Source organism: Toxotes jaculatrix, chromosome 22 (genome assembly GCF_017976425.1).
Source record: "Toxotes jaculatrix isolate fToxJac2 chromosome 22, fToxJac2.pri, whole genome shotgun sequence".
NCBI lineage: Eukaryota > Metazoa > Chordata > Actinopteri > Toxotidae > Toxotes > Toxotes jaculatrix.
Window position 1 is genome coordinate 7,476,412 of NC_054415.1, and position 22,510 is coordinate 7,498,921.

Below are 22,510 nucleotides of genomic sequence, written 5' to 3' on the forward strand. Positions count from 1 at the left end.
GTTGCCTTTGAATTTTTATTGGACACAAATAAAGTACAAAAAAATAGTTTTTCATTAACTTATTCACAACATATTTTTTCACTTTATCCTTTTGCTTTTTTCTTAAAAAAAAAAAAACAAACCAAAGAAACGAAAATAAAAAAAAAAATAAAATAAAATAAAATAAAATAAAATAAAATAAAATAAAATAAAAATAAAAATGACCAGCTTAGTTCCGTCTTGACCCAAGGGCACTGGAATTTAGGTGCACTTTAGTAAGGATTTTGAAAGTATCCAGCACTTTATATAGCTTACTGTCTGTGTACCACAAAGAAACAGCCAGAATATACTGGTGCTTTGATCTTAGAAGTCAGAATCCGCATCCATAAGCTCTGCCTCCATTAAATTGGTCCGGGAGTGGATAGGCCCATAGCCGGCCCTCCGGCCTGCCGGTACACGAGCCACGTGGGCCAACCTCTCTGACAGCCCGTCAGCGGGATTCACCTCCCCGGGGTAGTACGTGGATCCGCTAGGCTGCCAGGTGGAAGTTGAAAGGGGGCAGCGTGGGCCAAGACCCAGATCCTCTGGACGATCGCTGAGGGTCAGGGGATTGGCGAGCAGGCTGCGGCCATAGCTGTTCTGACTGCTCTGGTAGAGCGGGTAGGGACATCTCTCCTCACAGGACAGAGGGTGTGAGGTTTGGAAGTCTGGGTAGGATCCTGGCAGGACCTCCTCCTCCAGCTTCTGCTGTTGCCTCTGCTGTTCTCTCAGATTGGCGACCAGGCTCGGGTGGCAGGGCAGTTTGGGCAGGCGAGGCACTGAGCTGCGGCCAAACTCTCGCTGATGATAAACCTGGTGGTCCACCACCTCCTTCACTGGACGCACCTCCTTCTTCCTCTTCTTTTTCTTCTTTTTCCTCTTTATCATCTCTGGTGAAATCTCAGCCTCCACCATCCACAGCCTGTTCCTCTCCTCTGGAGGTGGCACTGTGGAGAAGATAACAGAGAAAAAACTGGTGATCAGCAGTCCTCTGATAAAGAGAGAGAGTGAAAAAGATGAAAAGAAAATAGGTAAAGAAAGATAGTCAAAGGAAAGTAAGAAGGACTCAGGAATGAGGGAACATGTGATATGAAATGTTCCGCATAATTAATCATGGCCTCCAGCTCTCACCTGGTGTACCAGTAGGCGTAACAGAAATGTCCTGAGGCAGGATGGCACCTCGCCTGGCCACCATCTTGGTCACATGCTGCGCCCAGGCTGATGACATGTCATTGGATGGCTCATTTAGGTCAAAATTGATTCCAGCTATGAATGAGAAACAACAAGCCATAAACTCTCCATTTAGAGTCAACTAAGAGCTGCTTTAAATCCAACATACTACTACTGGCTCCCCTGTGGTGTCTCAATAGCTCTGAACTGCTCCAAGCTAAACAAACAGAGTAGCCACAGCAGCCTCACAGCTTATATGAGCGGAGGAATGTGTCATTCAGCTCTTAGCTACAGACATAACAGTTGCCCTGGACCACGCGTCTTCACGCCACAAAAAAAGCAAATGGAAAATCTTTGCAGGCAAAATTTGAATGAAAAATAACACATGGTTCTTCACAAAGGGAGTAAATTATTACATCAGTACACGTGGTGCCATTTTTGACATTATGTCACTGAACACAACAAAGTGTAAAGGGCTGGTTCACCCAAATTACAAAAATAATATTTTACCTCTTGTGGTACCGCGCCATACAGCGAGTTCAAACACAAGAATGTCTCATTTCAGATTATGTGGATATTATATATAGATATAGATAGATAGATAGACAGATAGATAGATAGATAGATAGATATAGATTATGAATAATCTGAATGGGACTCGCTGCAGTTTCAGTTATTTACCACAAGGTGGAAGTGTAGACTTGGCTTCCACCTCTTCATTATTCAACCCAAAAGGTAGAAGATAAAGCAAATGTGCATTCTGAGACAATATGGTTTTCTCTATATGAAAACATATCTCTCACTAATTTATCCTAAATTATCAGTTTAAATGTTTCCAGAATGATGAGACTAATGATCTGAATTATTTTTTATGCATCTACTGAAACACTCACCCACAGGCCCGTCATGGGATACAGTGTGCATGCTGAATGACAGTTCCTTCTCTGGGTCCTTGTGGAGCTCTTTCCTCATTGCAAATGCCTTGGCAATCATCTTGCTCTTCTTGATCCTCTTGGGTTCATTGTCACTACGACCAATAATCCTGAAGCAGAGTAAGGGAAGTTAATACGCAGAGGAAGAGATACGCTAACAGTAGTAACTGCAGATGAGATACATGTTCCTGAACGATCAGCAGGTGATGTGAATCAGCTCCCATCTCCTACATGTTCTCTCATTTTGCGTTGCACTGGAAAACACTGGATAAGACTTAAGTCTTAAGCTCAGACTGAAAGCAATAATTCCAAGAAGCTCAACTGCTGTTTTTTTTTTTTTTTCAAAACAAATTCCTGTGAGTAGAATCCAAGACACAGTGAGCCCTTGTGAGCGCTGTTACAAAACCAGGGATTAACACTGCAAACATAAGTGCACACACTGGGGACAATTTATGCCTCCATACTTTTAAATGATCAGGGGGGAAATTCCCAGGCATTACTCCTTGGTAAATGCCTGGGTGTCTGAATATTAAGACTTTTCCCACACTGTCATCATAGCCTCATTACCATACATGGACAGGCATGCAGCCACAATATGCTAACATTCAATATGTAGAGATTAAGAGTAAGACCGGAAAGAAGTATTTCATGTCATAGTAATATGATCTGATAAAATAAAATCTTAAGTGTCTGATGTTTGTAAAAACAGCTTCACATTGAGATCCTTGCTTACTTGCACCAGGTGCGTTTCCAGATGAGGATGGTAGCTTTAGTCCAGACCCAGGTGCTCATAGCGATTCCCGTCCCAAACATGGAGAACAGGTTGATTTTCTCCACCATGAGGCTTGGCCGGTTCTTAATGGTGCATTCTGGGATTGGTTTGTTGGTCTGAGAGGCGATCGTCACGTTGGCTTCACACCTGTTGGCAGTATCACAGAGAGGATCAGTCAGTGTCCTGAGCATGCTGCATGTGCCCCCCACACCTTCCAGCCATAAGACTGAGGTACATTCAAATACTCGTTCTGGTAAATAAGAGCCTCTGTTACATGTTAGGCCTGTATAGAGTGGTTTACATTTTTGAGGCTAAATTAATTCCAATCCAGCCAATGTCAACACTGTGGGGAAAAATAGGGCTGCATTCACCGTTGTAAGTTGAGCGGTTGAGCAGCGGTTTGGAATCTCAACAGCATGAGTTTGTGGATTTCTGTGTGTGATTGGATGCAAAGGGTGAGCCTGAAGAGGTGGCTGTAATAGAAGTGCTTACAGTAGCATATGGAGTAACTGTGAAGCAGACAGGTGTAAACCTGTGTTACGGTGCTATATATCAACAAAAGTAACTGTGTGTGTGTGATTAGCAGAAACACAGCATCATGTTATTTCTGTAAAAAAAAAAAAAACACGTACAGCACATATTCTCTGAAGCTCCTCTCCCACTCAGCCTGGTTGAAGAAGTCGTAAAAGTGGCACCCGAAAGTGATCAAAACAAAGCCAAAAGCGAGGAACCCAAATATGCCTGAAAAGGAGAAACAGATACCAGACACATCACTCCCAATACAATTCATGCAGAAGAGGAAAATGTACATGAAGAGGCTATGAAAAATGTTGGATAATAATGTGGTGGAATTAGTGAAACCATTATAGAAGGACGGCATTTTCTTGCTTATTTCTCTCATTACAAAGACACGACAGGGTGGTTTTTCCCCTCATGTTTCTACATTACCACTTTACTTAGACATGGCACTAAACAAAAGATGACATAACGCACCAAGTCTCAGCATCGTCTCGTTGATTTTGCTCGCTGCTTTCTCACTCAGTAGTCCTGGGTGGTTACTCTTGATGGAAAACAAGGTCATGACACCTAAAACACAGAAATGCAAGTAATTAATCCATTTTGAAAGTGGAATTTCTCTGTTATCATAATGATTTACTTCTATTTTTATATAAGAGTTGAAATTTGAACTATTTGACTCGTAGGTTAAACACAATCAAACTTTACAGCTGATATAAATGTGTGTGCTCACCCCTAATGAGGAAGTAGCCGCCAACAACAAGCACAACACCAATGGGTGCCAGCACAAACCCAGCACGGTATCTGTAGTTTTTGTAGCCCACGAAACAGATGCCGCTCACAGAGTCTCCATCCACCTGTAGAGCACCAGACAACACCGACAAAAGATGTCAGAAAAGTGACCAGTAATCAAACTGGATGAGTGGAGGACATTTTTTTAAATCTCAAAGAATGAGAATATTTAAAGCATTTAGCTTCCCACACACCTCAGCAATTGCCAGGATGGCCACAGTCAGGACGAAGGGGATGGACCAGGTGACCATGTGGAAGTAGGAAGTTCTGCCAGACAGTGGCTGGTGGGTGGTGCCCAGGGCTTTGAAGGATGTGTGCCAGGCATAGGTCAGCATGACAAACCAAATCACACCTGACATCAGGGAGTAGTAGACAATGATGAAGATGGTGACACATGACAGTGTCTCTGAAGACCTGTGGAGAACAGTGCAACATGAATGTGATTTTTTTTTTAATGGTTATATTTTCTATTAGTGATTTCAAGACTTTTTCCTTTTTGCTAACAAACACATGAGCACAATTTAATCTAATCTCATGACTGATGGGTTGAGGACATTTACTTACGAGGGCTCCCCAAGGCGCATGGTGTTGTCGCTCTTGCAGACAATCTCCTTGCGCGCTCCATCCAGGAACTGGGCCAGCCAACCGATACTGCCCACGAAGAAGCAGGCATTGATGTAGAAGAGAATGACAGCTGGGTACCGGTTGGAGTTTTTCCAGTCAGCGAGAAATGTGGCCTGAAATAGGAGGAAATGTAATAGTGAGACGATGGAATTTAAAGAAGAAGAAGGTTTAAAGTAGTTAAACCTCCTGATCAAAACAACTACAAAAAATCAATAAAATTATGGGTATTGTATTTATGTTTTACCAGGGTGAAGAAGGTGCAGAGGAGGGTGATGGTGCCGAAGTAAGCGATGTAGACATGCATGTCATTGTGCTCCCCCTCAGTGAACAGAGGGTTGTCACACTGGATGCCACAGCCCTCCACGTCCTTGTACCAACTCGACTGAATGTCTGTCTTCACCAGGGGAGCTTCACACTGGCCCGATGTGTTAAACTTCAGCTTCTGCACCTCATTCTGCACACAGAGGATGCAAAGCAATGCATTTTCTGATGTTGGACTAAACGGTTAATGGACGGCTCTTCAGCACTGAAAATGATTCATTCTGCTGAACAGAGCAAGGTCACTGCGCTCTAGTTGACCCTGACCTGCAGGGAAAAGAGACTTTTGTCTTCAGGGATCAGTAAACTATCACACAACATTTAAACGAATTTGACACATACCGAACAATCAACAGGGAATTTGTCACATTTAAGGAAGCTGGGCCAGCCTCTCTCCTGGTCCACGATGCTGCACGGCCGACGTGTAGACAGACACAGGGTCTGGCTGGGCAGCTCAACCCGACCATTCTCACATTTGGGCATGTAGACAGCACAGAGCAACGGCTGGATGACCGACCAGCAGCGAGGAGCGTTCCGCAAACCTGGGACGTAAAAACAGTCACACGTGAGAGATGTGAGCTATATTTATCATCATCAGTTAATCTGCTGATGATTTTCTCTATAAAATGGTAACTGTTTGGTTTATTGTAAGAAAATGATGAAGAATTTCAATAAAATTTCTCAGATGTGACTTCATCCAGTGTCTTGTTTTTACTAACAGTCAAAAAGCAGAAGATATTTAGATATAAAACAGAGAAAGGTAGAAAATCATCCCAGTGGAGAAGCTGGGACCAGTGAATGTTTAGCATTTTTTGCTTTAACTTAAAATACATCCCTGAGGATCTCAGCGATGATAAACCAGGACATTTTGTAAATTTGGATTATCTGGGAGACCTTTAGACACCTGTCAGGCTGTGATCTGGCACTCACAGGTAATTAGTAAGATGTTATGAATGTTAAAGTCCTTCTTGCAGAATATCTAAAAACCTTTTACTGGTGCGACCCCTCTATTGTTTCCTCACTAACACCTATGAGTGATTCCTTTTGTTTCCTTTAATGGCTTTTAACCCTTCATTTCCTGTCGTCGACCCCCCCCCCCCCCCCCACACACACACACACACACACCCCTCCTCCCCCCCACGTACTTGAGACTACTCATCACAGTTCATTGTCATACCAATTAACATTATTATCACATTAATATTGGATATTTTGGGGTGGGCGATTAAAAACACAATCTGGATGATTTATTACATTAATCTCACTGTTTTATTTATACATTTATTTAATTACTCTTCTTCATGTGAACTACAAGCTATAAACGTGTTACAGCATCTTCCAGTACATCTTACCAGACCACATGGTCAACTTCTCAAAAGCCTCTTCCTGGGTGCTGGAGTCCTCCGCCAGGATCAAAGAAGTATGTGTATACGGTAAAGGCGATCCCAGACATGTGTTGTATTTAAGTGCCTCGCAAGTTGCCGTTTTCTTGCAGTGGTCCTCAAATATCGTCCCGTTTGGGGACAACACTGCCCCGCAGCCTGAAAGCCAGGCAGCCCAGACGCAAAGCATCCCGTAAAATCCAACAATGGGGCTCCTGCCGTGGGAAGACATCTTGGGAGAGAGAATCAACTGTGCAAAAAAAACAACAAACCCAATCCGATTATTTTGTATTCTACTGCTTCAATGGTCCTTTTCCCCGATATATCCACATAGGGCGTTTTCTTCATCAGATTTCGAATAAGTTTCCAAACGCGGCATGGTGAAGAAAAGCTGCGGGGCGCTTCAAAGTTTTCTCGCAGTCCTCCCAAACTTTTTTTAATCTGCACTTCTCGTCCGATCCTTGCTGGATCCTCCTGAATTCCTTCATTATCCAAACGCAAACAGCTCCAAAAACTGCCCTCAAGTATGGAAAGAAGGGGTGATCAGCTTAGAACCATATAAAGTATTCATTTGAAGCGTTTAGGCTGGGTATGAAAAAGACACCAGGCCGAGAAAGTTGCAGATTCGCCCTCCCCCCACTTCCAAAAAACTTGCCATGAAAAAGTCTGGATCTCTGTAACAAGATCTCCAGCTCAGATGCACCACCCCCTTTCTCCGCAGCCCCCCTCTTTTTTTAAACTGGCAGAAAAATAAGATAATAAATTATCCTACATCTCTGTACGTGTCCCGAGAGGTGATTTTTCTCCGGTGAAGTGTCTGATGAGAGGTTTCTGGGGCTTTGTTGTGTTCCTCTGAGTTGCAGCTCTGTGTCTGGTTGTTTTTTGTCTCTGGTATGCACATGGTGGGGGAAAGCCAGAGCAACAAAACCTCCCCTCCCATCCCCCCTCTGCAAGTGGAAGAATGTGCCTTATGGCAGGCCCTCTCAAAACTGTCTCATCTCCAGGAGCCCCATCTGATAAAATCACTCCCACGAAAGAGGATATTTGTAGATTAAATCATCATCAAGTGCCTGCAGGATCTTTTAAAGCCCGTGCTCGGTGTCACCTTTAAGGAGTGAGACTGAAATGAATCACTGATGAATTACTCCTCAACCAAAACAATATGCAGAGGCTGAACTCAAAACTGTACCCCCAAACTCATTTCAGTGGGGTGCTGCTGATGCTGTACAGTTTCTGAAGGTAGCGAACCAGCCCTTCATAATTTACCATCAGCTTTTTCATAGTTGCTGAATAAGATCAGCAGCAGCACAAGAGACAGGTAAACAAAAAGAAGAAGGAGAAGTTAAGGAGATAACACTAAAGAGCAGGATTTAATGTACATGTATATTATATAAATTACAACAGCTATACCTAGGCTTTGTAAATGAATTGCATGACTATCCATGCAAAAGAAATCCAGACATCTAGTACAGTTACTGCAGCAGCCATGACATGTGTATGGCATAAAATATATAGTATAGAATAATGTATATAAGTATAAAAATGAATAATACATTCAATGTACATAAAAATATGACCACCATATTGTATAAATATGTGGGCAGCATATGCAGTATACACATTTTTTTACAGTAACAATACAACATTGTGAAAGAATGTCGTGATATAGCCTAACAACATACAGACACTGTGCATGTGGCTTATCTGCACTGATGATGTTTGTTCCTGAGGATAGTTATGTAGATATGTAGTGAAGAATAAACTCACTTCATCCCCTCCCTAGACTCGAATGTACTCGTCTGTTAGGGATTATATAAGACTTTATGGTGGACGTAAACATCAGAGATACTATCAAACAGATGTAAGTTATAAATGTGTGTTGTTGTTTTTTTTTTTAAATGTGTATTGGTTGTTGTTTTCCATAAGATGACTGCACTGAAAGTGTCTCAGTCTTCATTAATGAGATTTCCGTGAACTTTTGAATATCTGTTACATGTTCATGTGACAGTAGTGTGCATGTCTGTATCAGTGTGTGGGATGGAGGGAGTGCAGGGACACAGTTAATAACTCAAAACTACATTAAACCAGTTTCCTCTGGGATGTTCATAATGGACTGGGCTTCCTCTTCCTGTGGCTCCAGGAATCTTCCAAAAAAAAAAGCCAAACATAAAAAATGAACATAAACAAAACACATAAACTATCGCATTATTTGATGCTCATTAAATTATGTTTATTTTTAAGATTTCACAAGTGACAGGAGGACACCCATAAAACCAGTTTTCTGACAGGTCAAATCTCCACTATGGTGCTGTTGTTATCACATTAATTGGACAGTGCACTTGTGGTATTTGCATGGCTGCAGATGCTTTGTTTCTCCCCTGGTGTTCTGAGAGTAAAACTGGGTTAACTCTGCTCCCTCCACTATGTGTGTGTGTGTGTGTCTGTCTGTCTGGGCCTCCTTAAAACCCACAGCAACATGGCTGCCTGAGTGAGTCAGAGGCAAAAAAAAAAACAGGGACCACACACAGAGCAAAGGAGCCCTGGCCAACATACACTCTCTCTCTCTCACACACACACACACACACACACACACACACACACATAAACATTAAAAAACACTCACTATCACAAGAAATTGCTACAGCGACATACACTGTGGTTTGAACAGTCACTTTTTCATTGTACTCAGTTGCTTTTACTAAATTATAACATGTAACACCTCTAAAAACTGCTTTCACTTCTTTGTGCCACCAGATCAGTGTTGCAGTAGATTCTGGTGCATGCTGAACAGAAAATCACAGTAAGGGGAGTAACCACAGGTTTAAACTAACATAGAAATGTCATGTTTAGATTGTGGACTTGCGTCAAAGGCTGTTAAACATGCAGGTCTGTTTCTGCTCCCAGAGATTACAGGCATCGGATTTCAGGCTCTGAAAGTCTCACAACTTCGGTTTTCATTTGCCAGGCAGGGAAATAGGGTGGCGATGAGAGGTTGTGTTGGTTTGTGCTCCTTCACAGCTACATTAGACTTTTGGCTGGAGCTTCCCTCAGCCATGAGTGAAAATGTCTCTTGTCAAATGACAGCTATCCAGTTAAAAGAACCACAGGATTTGCTTCAAATTATCACGTGATAACAATGGATTGAATGCTGACATTTACAGCTGTGGATGTAATTCACAGATACAATGAGCAATAAACATTTATGACCATGCTGAACCCGAATTCTACAAAAACAGTTAAATGCTGCGACACTTTCTTTTGCTGTCAGAGCAAATCAAACTTAAATTTGTACTGTATGAAGACAACAAGTAGCGAGGGTGAAATTATTTTTAGTGCCTAGTAAATCTTTTTTTCCTCAGTCAGAGAACTTCACAACTTCATAGGTCACAAAATACAAACTTGGCCTGTTGTAGTGACTACATCAACAAGCAATTCAGGCGTTCACACAACTGTTTGCTTTTGTGGTAAAGCTGGGATTCCCCGCTTCTTCTGTATTTCAGTTAAAAAACTGTTAGAATAAGAGGTGAGAGCATGATTCAAATGATGCATAAAGGGCTTAGAATATACCTGCCACAACATATGTCCAGAATATGAACTGTGTCCAGAGTCCATGTGATTTGGCAAACATTTGTTTGCAGCCCGCTGAGACACACATCCCACAAAATCCAGCAGCTCTGCAGTCATGCAGGCTGTCAGCTGGCTAAAATGTGAGTAGGAAATGACATCACGGGCAGTGTGAGGTCTCGGCAAGACAACCAAGAAACCTAACATGGCTGTGTTGTGAACTGTCAGACCATTGGTGTAAACATTTCCTTGCAGCTCTTGTCCGAGGAAACATGTTAAAATCATTACGTTAAAAAAAATGTTTATTATACTGTAACAGGGGTACAAGGCATTTCTGGAATCTAGATGTAAATACTTATTTTAACACACAGGCTTGTGAAAGTGTAGACAACTAGACATCAAGTGGAAAATGTGGATTGCTCATGCTTTACCATCACTAATGTATCAAGTATGCTGGCCTTTCTATTTAACACAGGTATTATATCCACGGAGTTATAAAAATGCATATTGCAGGAAACATATTTCTAAAACATGAATAAAAACTATATGTGATATATTTTCCATTAAATGTCACAATCACCTCACAGATGCTTGCAACAATAAGCAGCACAGCTGAGCACGGAGAGGACATTAAGTCTGACATTTTTCTCAAAGAGTCTGCAAAACAATACATTTTTGAAAATACTTTTCCCTTTTCAGTTAGTTAACAGGTGCAGCAACGAGGATCTATAGATATATTCTACCTCCGACTCCAGTTTGGCATCTCAAAAAAAAAGAAAGGATGAAACGTGTTTTGTTGCAGATTACACTGACTTCAGTTTTTGACTAAAGGTCAATACAATCCTGTCAATTTGACCCCAAACACTAAATACCTCCTTTGCCTCTGCTTTAACTACTGTAAAATGTTAAATGGTAAATGCAAGCATGGTCTGCGTCCACTGGGTGGCGACAGAGTCCTGTTTCTCCATCTGTTTCCTTTTTAAATCCAAGAGGAATAAGACTGGATACTTATACTGGAATGACAGACTTCTTTTTTTTTCAGAGAAGTGGCATAAATAGTTCCCCAGCTGCGTGTATCATCATGTATGGTCTCGTTCATCAGAATCTGGTGTGGTCTGGGTCAGCTCCATGGGTCAGAGCGGTGTCTGAGGTTGTAGTTCTGGAGCTCGATCTGGTCTTTGATCTGGTTGATAAGAATTTGAGACAGGAGGATCCCGACCAGCTGCAGAGGAGCAAACACAGACAGAACGCTCATCAGCTGACTACAAACGTTAGCCTCTTCTCTTACAGGCTTGAGTACAATGTGTGTGTTTGTGTGTGGCAGGTATGTGTACTGTGCATCACATCCCACCTGCGGTATGGCCAATCCCAGTGCAATGCCTCCAAGTAGGAACAGATTGCTGTGAATCCAGTTGACTAATTTATCTATGCAGCCATTGGTGTGGATGTGGTTTCCAGCTTCAAGGTACTCTAAATCCTGCATGTTCTGGCCGCACATGGTGTTGATAACCACCTGCACACATAGACATACACAGATAATACACATTTAAAAGAGAAAAAAAAAAAACGAAACCAAAATATTATCCAGCAGTGACCAAAAGTGACCTTGTCTTTGGATATGATGCAACAGGAGAAGGGGACAGAACATCGTTCTCTGCTGGGGTTGTCCTTGGTGCAGTTGAAATACATGTTCTGGGACCAGTCAGTGTACGTCACTCCACCACAGCAGCCAAACTGAGGACACAAACTTTGTTAAGGCTACAATCAGCCTGTTATTTAGGATGAAATACAATGATGACATGTATGATAATATGTTTGGCACGAAGTCTGCATTTGGACTAAATCCTTACCTCTATCTGACCAAAATCAATAAGGTTTTGCAGATCAATGTCATCTCTATAGTGGACGATGGCACTGTTGATCATCTCAGTCACTTTACTCCGTGCCTTGGAAGAGTGTGGAAAATGTACTTTAGCAGCTTGTACAAAATAAACACACTTAAAACTGATGTTTGTCTCCTAAGTTTGTGAAATTTTTTTGCAGCAGTTGCAGACACAGCACAGCAGAGGGCGTGCTTTCCATTTTCTTCATAATCATTAAAAAAAAAAAAAAAAGGGTCAAATACTGCAAAATCTACCCCAAGAAAGAGTCTATAAACAAATTCAGGACCATTTTCAAGGAACACTAATCTTATTTTGAAGCCGTACCCTCTCACATATGTTATATAATGGATTAGCTCTTTTGTGAATCACATGTATGATTCTTTTCAAAGTTTTAAATAAGAGGGAAATGTGAAAAATACTTTTTAAAACCCTTTTCTACCAAATATATTTTTGCTTGCATTATTCTGAGAGATAAATATCCTCCACAGTGTTTCATTACCGTGTCTGAGAAGACGAAGCCCAGGATACCAGCAATGAGCTGGAGCAGGAAGATCACTGTCAGAGATATACAGAACTGGGTGGGAAAGAGAGAGATGGTTACAACACTGAAAAAATTAATCTGTTTTGTGTTAATTCTTTAGAGGACAGATTCCATGAGATACTGCGCCTCCATGCAAACTCATCTGTTGCTTGTTACCTCCCCTACTTGTAGAAAATATGCAGAAAAAGCAAGAAACTTCAGAGAAACTAGGCGAGGGCTTACAAAGACAAAATACTGGAAAAGCTGGTGCACTAAAGACTGATTTGACAGTTTGTAGTTTTTAGTAAAACACTGTGAATTTGCCTCTGCTTTATTGAGCTAAACATACAACACTGATGAGAGGATCTGGTAGCTCTGGTAGTTGACATTGTGGAGTCAAATTTGACCCATGGCCCCTTCTTTCCTCAAAAATGATTTCTACAGAATGCATTAAAGCCTGGCAGCTGAAAGACTCCAGACTCACTGTCTGCAGGAGGCAGATGTTTTCTCGCAGGGAGCCCACACAACCGCAGAAGGTGATGATGAACATGAGGACCCCCACGACCATCAGCATGACAGCAGGGTCCGCTGACAGGCAGGCCAACGCTGCCTCTGAGGTAAAGCAGAAAATAGGGTTTCAAAGACTGAAGTGAACAGGGCAAGTTTGTCTTTTCTTTAAATGACAGAGTTCAAAATTTCAGACTGTAGCATGAACCATTTACAGAAGTATGTTTTCAAGCATCTATGTATAATTTCACAAACACTATTCTATTCCTTTGTTGCATTTCATTTCATTTAAGAAATCTTGAGCAAAACAGACTTGCAGGCTGTTTTCCCACTTTTCCCACTGTGCGGTTTGCTGAACCTTTATGAAAAGCACAAGTACGGTCTTGACACTTGATACTCCCCCGGCTAAACATGGAGAAACACTGTGTGCTCTATCCCTGGAGGATTATTTACCTGCATGTTTCATCATGCGGGCATACACACCGATTGACACCATCACTAGGGCGATTATCTGAGGAGGACAGGACAAATGAAAAAGATTTCCTGAGAAACATCAGAAATGGGGCATAACAAGAGTAAGTCACACACACCCCAGTGGGTGAAGAACCGTTTCTGTGTTTATACTTGTCAAGGGAGTGGCACCATTCACAAGGACACTTAGTCATGATCATAGGAAAGATGTGCGGGAGGTATATCTGAGCTGAGATACTGATAGAATCAAAGCTAATTTTCCAAAAATCCTCTCTGAGTGAGTTCAGTGTTTAACTAGACAACCGGAACATTCTTCATTAAGTGTCAGGAGTGTAGATGAGGAGATTCTGCCATCCACTCTCCTTTCATTTGACTAAATCAACCTGGCAGCAATCTGTACTCTCCCCTAAAAAATAAAGACCCTTTCACTCAGTGCTCCTCTCCCAGTCTGAATAGAATAATAGGGAGCCCTCAGAAATACTCTTCCCACCCCGAATGAAATGGATCCAGTTACCACAGACACTGCACCTTCTTTAGGTGGCCGGGCAAAGCTAGATTTGCTTGCCTGTTTTTGTAAAGGCTTAGTTTTATAGTGAATTAACTAGACATGACACCTGAAGCAAACAGGTGGCTTTTGAAAAAAAAAAAGGGCTGGATCTGTAAAAGTCTGCAAGTATCAGATACATCTAAAATTAAACTGCTGAAAAAATCTCCTGTTGCTTTGGTAATTTACGTGTTTGGTGCCGCATCATTGTAACACTCTGCTAACTGCAAAGGTTATAACAAAAACAGGACTTTCCAAGGAAATTTCCTGAGATTACGGAAAAACCTAGACAAGGGAGGAACCACAAACAGTAATGCAGTAATCTGTACAGAGTTCACTGTAGCCAGAGGCAACAGAAATGACAACAACACATTCCACTTTGAGGAGCTTCAAGTTTTTACAAAGCCTTATCCTTTGTACAAGTCAGGTTCACCGCTTGAATGTGCCTGACACACTCATACTGGATTTTTTCAAAGACATTGCTGAAAATGTAGAAGGAAATGGATAAGGAAAAGCTAAATGCAGACTTTAGGATTTGTTTTATTTTCTATGCTATTTTAGCTCAATCTGAACTAAACCCTTAGTAGGTTTAATGTGCAACAACAGATCAGCTCTAAAAGTGCTGTAAGAAATCTTCTTATGTTACAGTCCCCAAGCACCTGACACTGAAACCCACTGATATGAACTTTGCTTTGTTTGCAGCCCACTGCTGAGCTCTGCTGTTAACTGGATTCTTTACTTTTGAAGTTGTAAAATTATTAACTTCTTATTGTGGGAGGCAAAACACCACAATTAGACAGAACATAGTTAATGACACAATCAATGTATTTACCTGCTGTATTTACCAAAAAAATTGTTACAAATAGAAAAATACAATATATCATATCTTAAAATGAAATGTGTTTTACAGTGTTTCTCCCAGCCGAAAAACCGGGACTCGCTTCTTCCACAAATCTGCACGGTGCTATCAGCACATGAATCAATGAAAGGTTTGTGTTCCTCAGCAACTGAGAATGTCATGAAAGGAACTAGTGAAATTTGATTGGTTTAAAGGATCATGTATGATGCCTGAAACAAACCACAGCGGGTTTGTTTAGAATAGAATACAATAGAATAGAATAGCCCTTGTTGTCATTGAACAATGTCCAACAAAATTGTAGTGGCACTTCCCTCTAAGCTGCTTGTGTATCATAAATACAAAAAAAAGAAAACAATATATATAAATATATATAAAGATATAAATGCTTACTGAGGGTGTGTGTGTGTGTGTGTGTGTGTGTCTGTCTGTCTGTCTGTCTGTCTGTCTGAGCCAAACAGGTACTGAGCTCTGAAAGGGGAAAATCTGATGGTTTCTGATTCCTTTTTATTTGCAAAGTAAAAATAAAACTTATATGTCAGTGACAATTGACCAAGCAGTAAACACCTGGTGTGTGTGTGTGTGTGTGTGTGTGTGTGTGTGTGTGTGTGTGTGTGTGTGTGTTTGAGCTATGTTAACTTTCCTTCTCCTCTTTCCAGGACTCATTTGACTCTCTGTGAAACACCAAAGTTAAAGAACAACTAAGTCAAACAAAGCACTGTGTGCTCCAACTGCCAGGAGGCTAAACCTAGATCTCACACTTGGATAAACACAGGTAGGAAACACAGTATGTCTGACATTGTTGGAATAACTGAAATCATAAGAAAATGCCCTCAAACTCTTAAATTGTTAGTAAAATACACTTAGAGTAAGCAGCACTGAGCATATCTGAATTACCAAGAAACCCAAATTATGAAACCACACAGAGGGAATAGTAAACAAAGGCTACTACGCTTTCATCTTTATCACTGATCGTTATTTAAAAAGCCTCAGGGCACTCACCCAAAACATGAAATTAAAAAGGAACAGCAGATACTTCACAACTGGGCTGACAAACGAGAAGTCCTCATCAGACCCAGGTGTTCCCCTGCGTCTCCCTCCCATGGCGACTAGTATCCAAGCGTCTTATCCAAGTTTGCGCACAAATGCTCTAGCTGTGTGAAAAAGCGCCTTCACTAAAGCAAACCGGAAGAGTCGAGCGCATACTAACTAAGAGGAGCTGCTGAATTTTCTGTAATTCCTGAGCCGACACGTACAGCTACAGTGACTTGTTACTGTTGCCGCCGGCGCTGTCTGCCTCTGACTGGGCGTGAGGAAACTGGGTGTGTTTGCACTTGTGTCCCATGTGTTTACCGGTGATCATATGATACAGCCCTGACAGAATACCTGCATGTGTTTTGCATGTTATTGTTAGTCATTCATTTGCTATGTCAAAAGGAAAGGAAAATTTCAGTTTCTTCGTGACTCTGAATGTTAGTCAGTGCATATCTGTCTTTTGCCATTAAAGTGTAATATTGAAACTTTACCTCAGGTTAGTTGGATGTGCTTTAATACATTAATTAAAAATGTTTGAGTATGTCTCAGACACGCTGGTTAAGAAATTACTGAGCTTTTTGTTCATGCTTCAGTGTAAAAATGAGCACAAGGAGCTAATGATGAAAAGTTTATTATTATCAATCAGTTATAGGCTATCTGAGGCCTTTTTAAAGCAGCAACTTTGACATGTCATAAATAATAAATACACGAATTTAGATGTTTTCTTTCATAAACTGTGCATTTTCATTAAAGGGGGAAGTTTCAGTGACTAATCGACCATTATTCTGACTTGCTCACTGTTCTAACTTGCTGTCAGCCTGTTGCATGCGGTTTTACAGCTGAAAATGACAGTTTCCACATCCGTTATTTTCCTGTTCCTCTATGACTGTTGATTGGTAGTGATTGTTGTGTTAGCAGAAAACTTGGGAGACAGGCTCTTGGGAAGAATTTGCGGACAATTTGCTTTTCCTCTCATTTCCTGACCATGTAATATTTTCGCTTTTCTTCATCCACATCAAGACGCTTTGCTTCTTGAGCGGACCCACTTTTATTTTGAAGGGACGCGTACAAGGCACTAGTTCACAACATCCGCTTTACCCGGAAGTTATAAGTGTGTTTTCCAATTCTGTGAGATGAATGCTGAAATGGTACTTTATTCATTGTTTAGGCGTTTTTAAACCACGAAAATGGCGTGGAAAAGCAAAGGTTTGTACGATTATTTATCCAGCTGTTGGCTAGCATGAGGTTTTAGTTCTTTTAGCATATAATACAGTTATTAAGATAACGTTAGCTAATCCTAAACCTTGAGCCCCTGGAGAAGAACGTACTGTATCCATTCGTTGCAGAACTCTTGTTTCTAATGCCGTTTGCAGGTTCCCCTCTTCTCCCGGCGTCCTTACAGCTCCTGGTTCCTCCAGTGAGACTTATGTCTGCTTTCATATGGCAAGTGGTGCAGCAGCGCAGTGTGATGCAGTATGACAAGCTGGTGGACTTCATCAGTTTGGTGACAGAGATCGTCCCAGAGCTCCTGAGTCCCAGTCAGAGAGCTCAGCTCATCCTGGGCCTGAGAGCAAGGGTGAGGAATTACTCTGAACTGTGATCTTCCTGTCACACACATTAACTCTGAATGTCAGCGAAACCACAGTGGAAAAGTCACTGGAATTTAATGTATCAGTTTCTCTCAGTGGCACCACGTTTTATTTACTTCTGTATTCATCCACAAACGTGTGTAAGGAATGATATATGAAGACTCAGCGTTGAAAAACAACACTGCATCATTTAAGCCATAGAAGTCCTTAAACTGCTTGTAAACAAAATAGAAATACAAACATTAACATTTACATTTACTGTATTAAATTGGATTGGGTTTTTTTTTAGTTATCTTATTTGTAATTTTAGTGTGTGTCTTGTTATTAGTTGCTTGTACCTTTCAACATATTGTCGCTCTTTCTCATAATGGGCATCAACCTTTGCTGTGTTGCAGCTGGTTCTGGAGCTGTGTCGTGGTGATGCCGTTGCCAACTTGCAAACCATCCAGAGCCACCTGGATAAAATCCACGCCTGTAGTGTTGAACTGAGCTCCACCGAGCAGATGGTAGGCCTTTCAAGCAAATTCAGAGCAAAACATGGACAATACACACACATTTAAAAATTCAGGGATTTCTCTTATTGCTCACTGATGTGAGTGTTTATGAATACAAACCTTGGTAAACACAGTATTAGGTAGACACATAAAATTAAAATCCAAAATAGCTGAAACCTTTCTCAACTTCACTGTTGTCCACTTCTCGACAGGCCAGTGGTGATATCCTGAAGACCTCATACACAAACTTTGCCAGCCTGGTTCAGAAGCTTTTGAATGTTCCTTTTGAAAAAGAGTTCTTCTTCCAAGTGAGTCTCTGAGAAATATGTATCTCTTAAAGATCAATGGAAGAGGTGCAGATCAACTTTATTATGACAAATGTCAAAGACTATATGTTGATCAGCTTTTTAAGGAAATTTATAAGCTATCATTTGGCCTAAGAATAGCTCATAAACAGTCTGAAGATTCACCAACCATTCGCAGTAGTGATAAAACCAAAGCTCTGCCTGTTTCTGTAGGAAGTTTTTCCTGCCAACTACGGCTCTGCCTATGACCAAAAACTCCAGCAGCTGGTGTCCGAGTTCCTGTCCAGGCTGGAGCAGCTGCTGCCCATACCAGACCTGCAACAGGTACTCTATGAATACTGACTGACACTTAGATAGTCACATGCACAAAAATATGCAATAAATTGCATACAAACATTTAGCAAAACTTCACAGTTACATTTTTATCCTGAAAAATTCTGTGAAATGTGTGAAGTCTTTTATTGGTCACAGTGCTATTTCACATCTAAAGCAACTAAAATTTTGAACCTCAACATTACAGTGTCACTTGAGATTTTTAAGTATATGACTATTGTTTCCACTGCCAACCTTCATCTCTGGTCTTCTCTCTGTGTCTCAGACAGCAGCGTGGCTCACTGATGCAGCATCTGTGTCAGAAGAATGTGGACAGCATCTGTCTGAACCCTTTAGTCTGAAGAATCTGCTCCTTCATCACAGGCAGCTGGGCACTCTCAGCTCAGGTGAGTTTAACAGAGAGGGAGGTAGAATGTTGTCAGAGCAGAGAGTTCTTGCTGAAGAGACAAGAGGAACAATTTCTATCAGTTTCTATCAAAAAAACAAGGTTTGAAAAGGCGTTTTCTTTCCTGTTGTCTTGCTGAGTTTCGTACATTCATAAATTCTTGTTTTCCTTTCATTTATTTTTTTATTTTTAAACAGATTTTTAATAAGTGACTCTAATATGTGAAATGCTAAATCTCTTCCTCTATTACAGCTGCGTCAAGCAATGACGACAACACTCTTCTGTCCACACTAGCCCTCCCTTCTCAAACCGGAGTGGGGAAGTTCGCTGAGCCGTTCAGTGAGGACAACGATGATTATTACAGTGAGGAAGAGGCTCTGGCACTGGAGGATTTAGAAGTGGAAGACTCGAGTCAAAGCTCAGACGTCACTGCAGATGATTGGCTGCCAAACAAGGAAACAGGTTAGACAAAAGCAGCCACAGCAGCAAACCAGAACTGGTCTAAAAGTCAATGCTTTTATACTAATGTGCTGTTTCATGTTGTTCTCAGGTCCCCTGTCACGTTTATTCATCTGCCCTCAGTGTTCGTTTGTTCACCGCTTGAAGAGGAAGGTCCAAGAGCACATGCAGAGTGAGCACCACATAACAGCTCCCGTTCAGAAAAAAGTCTCTGTGAAAAAAGCCAAAGCAAAGACTCAGCAGAAAACTAAAGACTCGAGCACTGAAAGGAAGAAAGCAGGAGGTAGCCTGGAGAAGAAGAGAAAACGCAAACAAAAAGACAGTGAACGTAAGCAAAAGAAAGACAACTTGGAAAACAAGGAACGACGGAGACGGAAAGAGCTCACGGGAGAAGACAAAAGGTTTCTGAGCACGCGACCGGTGAACAAAAACTTCACAGAGGAAGAGACTAAATGCCTGACGTGTGAAAAGGATTTTGAACATCCAAATCAACTGAAGACTCACATGAAGCTCCACAGTTTCCGGTACTGCTGCGTCCAATGTGAGAAGGGATTCACCAGCCCATCGGGGTATTATCAGCACCAGAGACTCCACAAGAGAGGACGGATATTCATCTGCAACCAGTGCAATAAGGGATTCCTGTGTAATTATTCGCTCAAGCAACATGAGCGCCTGCACGAAGGCCCTTCCAACCTGTGTACCATCTGTGGGAAAAGCTTCAGCAAAGCAGGCATAACAAGACACATGCAGATGCACAGAGGGGAAAAGAATTACCTTTGCACCACATGCGGGAAGTCGTTTTTGTCTTCAGGGGAGCTGCTGCTGCACACCCGGTCTCACACGGGTGAGACGCCGTATACCTGCACCCACTGTGGGAAGGGTTTCTCAAGCAAGAGTCACCTGAACGTCCACACGCGCTCTCATACAGGGGAGCGGCCATACCTGTGCTCAGAGTGCCCGAAGCGCTTCCTCACACTGAACTGCCTGAAGAGGCACACACTCAGTCACAATGGGGTGAAACCATTTAAGTGTCCAAACTGTGAGAGAGAATTCTCCCAGCAGGGGAATCTGAAAAGACATTTGGCAACTCATAAACCTGACATGTAATGTGTAGCTTTAACTGTCAGTTGTCAGAAATCAGAATGTTGTCATGTATAGCTTTTTTTTTTGAAAACTGTAAAGGCAAAGCCTTTGTATAGTAAATATTTTATTCATCATTTGCAGTGAAGGGATGTGAATAATCAGCCAATTTCTTCTTTGTTCATATGATCCTTGGAGATGTTCACCACTATAAGATGTTGTCATTTCTAGCAACAAGTGTAAAAAGTAAAGGCTTTAAAATTCTAGACTCATTCATCAGTTCTTCACTCATTCGTATGAAGTTCTACTTTCACGGACTGACAAATTAATATGTTCACAGTGGGTCTACACAGGTGGATTTTTACATAAAGCAATGTCATAAGACTAAAACATGCAAAATCAGTCCTATTTGAATATCAGGCTTATAACCAAATTGCCAAACCTACTGCACCTAAAAATATAATAACTAGTTATAGTAACTTCCTATCAGAACTGGTTTCTTCAGACAGTGTGAGGAAAAGAATGGAAGAACCGCTGCTGCCCAGCCCACAGACGTGCAAATGTAAAATGGAAGTGAAAAACAGATGTAGGAAATGCAATTTATTTGCAATTTTTTAATAACATCATTCCTCAGATAAAAATGCAATGTTACAGGAATATACATCAGATATTAATTTAAAACTTGCTTTCAAGGGACCATACAGTCTAAATATACTTTTTCCTTTTTTATTTACTGGTAGCGTGCGTTATAAGCAAGACAGACTCTGTCACCAATGACAGACTGACAAGTTACAGATACAAACTGTACATTACTTATTTACAAATCAACTTTTTGTTTGGTTTTTCTTTTCACTTTTTATTGAAAATAGGAGTAGAAAAAGTGATTGAATTAATATTCTGATTTATTTCATTTGTATTCTTTCCCTTTCTAAAATCTAAAATGAAATGAACAAAAAAAAAAATAATCAAGAACTCTCCTAGAAAAAAGAAATAGAAGCAGAAGAAGAAGAAGAAGAAGAAAAGGGTGTGTCAACTGTGAGACCATGCAGTCGTCACCAAGGAGACAAATGTAACCGAGGAAACCAAATGATGTTGGGCCAGTGTCACTTAGCAACCTCAGAACCAATAAAGTCCCTCGCACAGGCGAGGGGGAGTGGCTTATGTTAAAGAACTCAGTTACAAAATGGCCACCTGCCTCCAAAGCTACTGCAAGCACAATAACACACTCTAGTTCATTTTTTGACCATAAATAGTGCTGTTATTAAATACTACATTTAACAGTAGCGCCACTACTAATATTACCACAAATTGGTCTCTGTGTGAACACCTCTCTCCAAAAAATAAACTTGAGGATTAATAACAGACGTCTCTCCGACAGAAAAGAACAAAAACAAACAAACAGCTCAATCCTGTCAAAGGCCCTTTAACACTTTGCATGAGTAGTGAACTAAGACTACGAACAAGATCATAAGACACTACTGACCAGTGGAGAACAGAGCCATGTAGCCCTGGTATTTACCCCGTAAATAAAGAACAGAAAATCCTTTGTTAAACACTACCATAAATGGAGCTGTGGATCCCCTGCCATTGAATCATCAGGCTGGCAAAAGGCCGGGAACAACCCGCCTGGATAGAGAGTTTTATTTAACGTCTGCCTGCTGTTAAAGAAGCGTTTCCACACCAGCAGGAAATAACTCGCGGAAGAAAACAGTGATAATGCACATGACACTGTCGATGCTCTGGAACTCACTCATTAAAGCTGCATTTGCACACACAGGCATACAAGATCTGTTTTTAACTCTTTGTGGTCAAATGTGGTCTTTCTCACCAAGATGGAATCAAGTTTTGTAAAGATGTGTCAGCAAAGAGCTAAATCCAGATCTTTCATGTCTGTGAAAGTCAAACACTAAGTTATCTGGCTAACATGTCAAACATTTTTCTTCCATTAAGGGCTGCTGAAA

The 22,510-nt window shown here is 41.2% G+C and overlaps 3 protein-coding genes across 3 annotated transcripts; 1 reads left to right on the forward strand and 2 right to left on the reverse strand.

The window, feature by feature from the left end:
- Positions 1-161: 161 nt before the first annotated feature.
- Positions 162-7,374, reverse strand: smo (smoothened, frizzled class receptor). Its single transcript, XM_041029879.1, has 12 exons — positions 6,495-7,374; positions 5,485-5,684; positions 5,069-5,278; positions 4,765-4,937; positions 4,395-4,614; positions 4,142-4,265; positions 3,886-3,978; positions 3,525-3,633; positions 2,854-3,039; positions 2,082-2,230; positions 1,150-1,284; positions 162-965 (listed from the first exon to the last, which is right to left on the reverse strand). Exons 1-12 carry the CDS (start codon positions 6,754-6,756, stop codon positions 343-345), a joined length of 2,484 nt encoding a protein of 827 aa, XP_040885813.1. The 5' UTR covers positions 6,757-7,374; the 3' UTR covers positions 162-342.
- Positions 7,375-10,372: 2,998 nt separating this feature from the next.
- tspan33a (tetraspanin 33a) lies at positions 10,373-16,162 on the reverse strand. The gene is made up of 8 exons (XM_041029883.1): positions 15,872-16,162; positions 13,452-13,509; positions 12,976-13,103; positions 12,471-12,545; positions 11,939-12,034; positions 11,694-11,822; positions 11,440-11,601; positions 10,373-11,310 (listed from the first exon to the last, which is right to left on the reverse strand). The coding sequence occupies exons 1-8, from the start codon at positions 15,971-15,973 to the stop codon at positions 11,209-11,211; spliced, it is 852 nt and encodes a 283-aa protein (XP_040885817.1). The 5' UTR covers positions 15,974-16,162; the 3' UTR covers positions 10,373-11,208.
- An 840-nt stretch (positions 16,163-17,002) lies between these two features.
- Positions 17,003-20,815, forward strand: LOC121175981 (zinc finger protein ZFMSA12A-like). Its single transcript, XM_041029882.1, has 8 exons — positions 17,003-17,110; positions 17,278-17,480; positions 17,889-17,999; positions 18,200-18,295; positions 18,506-18,616; positions 18,891-19,011; positions 19,263-19,472; positions 19,561-20,815. Exons 1-8 carry the CDS (start codon positions 17,092-17,094, stop codon positions 20,574-20,576), a joined length of 1,887 nt encoding a protein of 628 aa, XP_040885816.1. The 5' UTR covers positions 17,003-17,091; the 3' UTR covers positions 20,577-20,815.
- Positions 20,816-22,510: the final 1,695 nt, after the last annotated feature.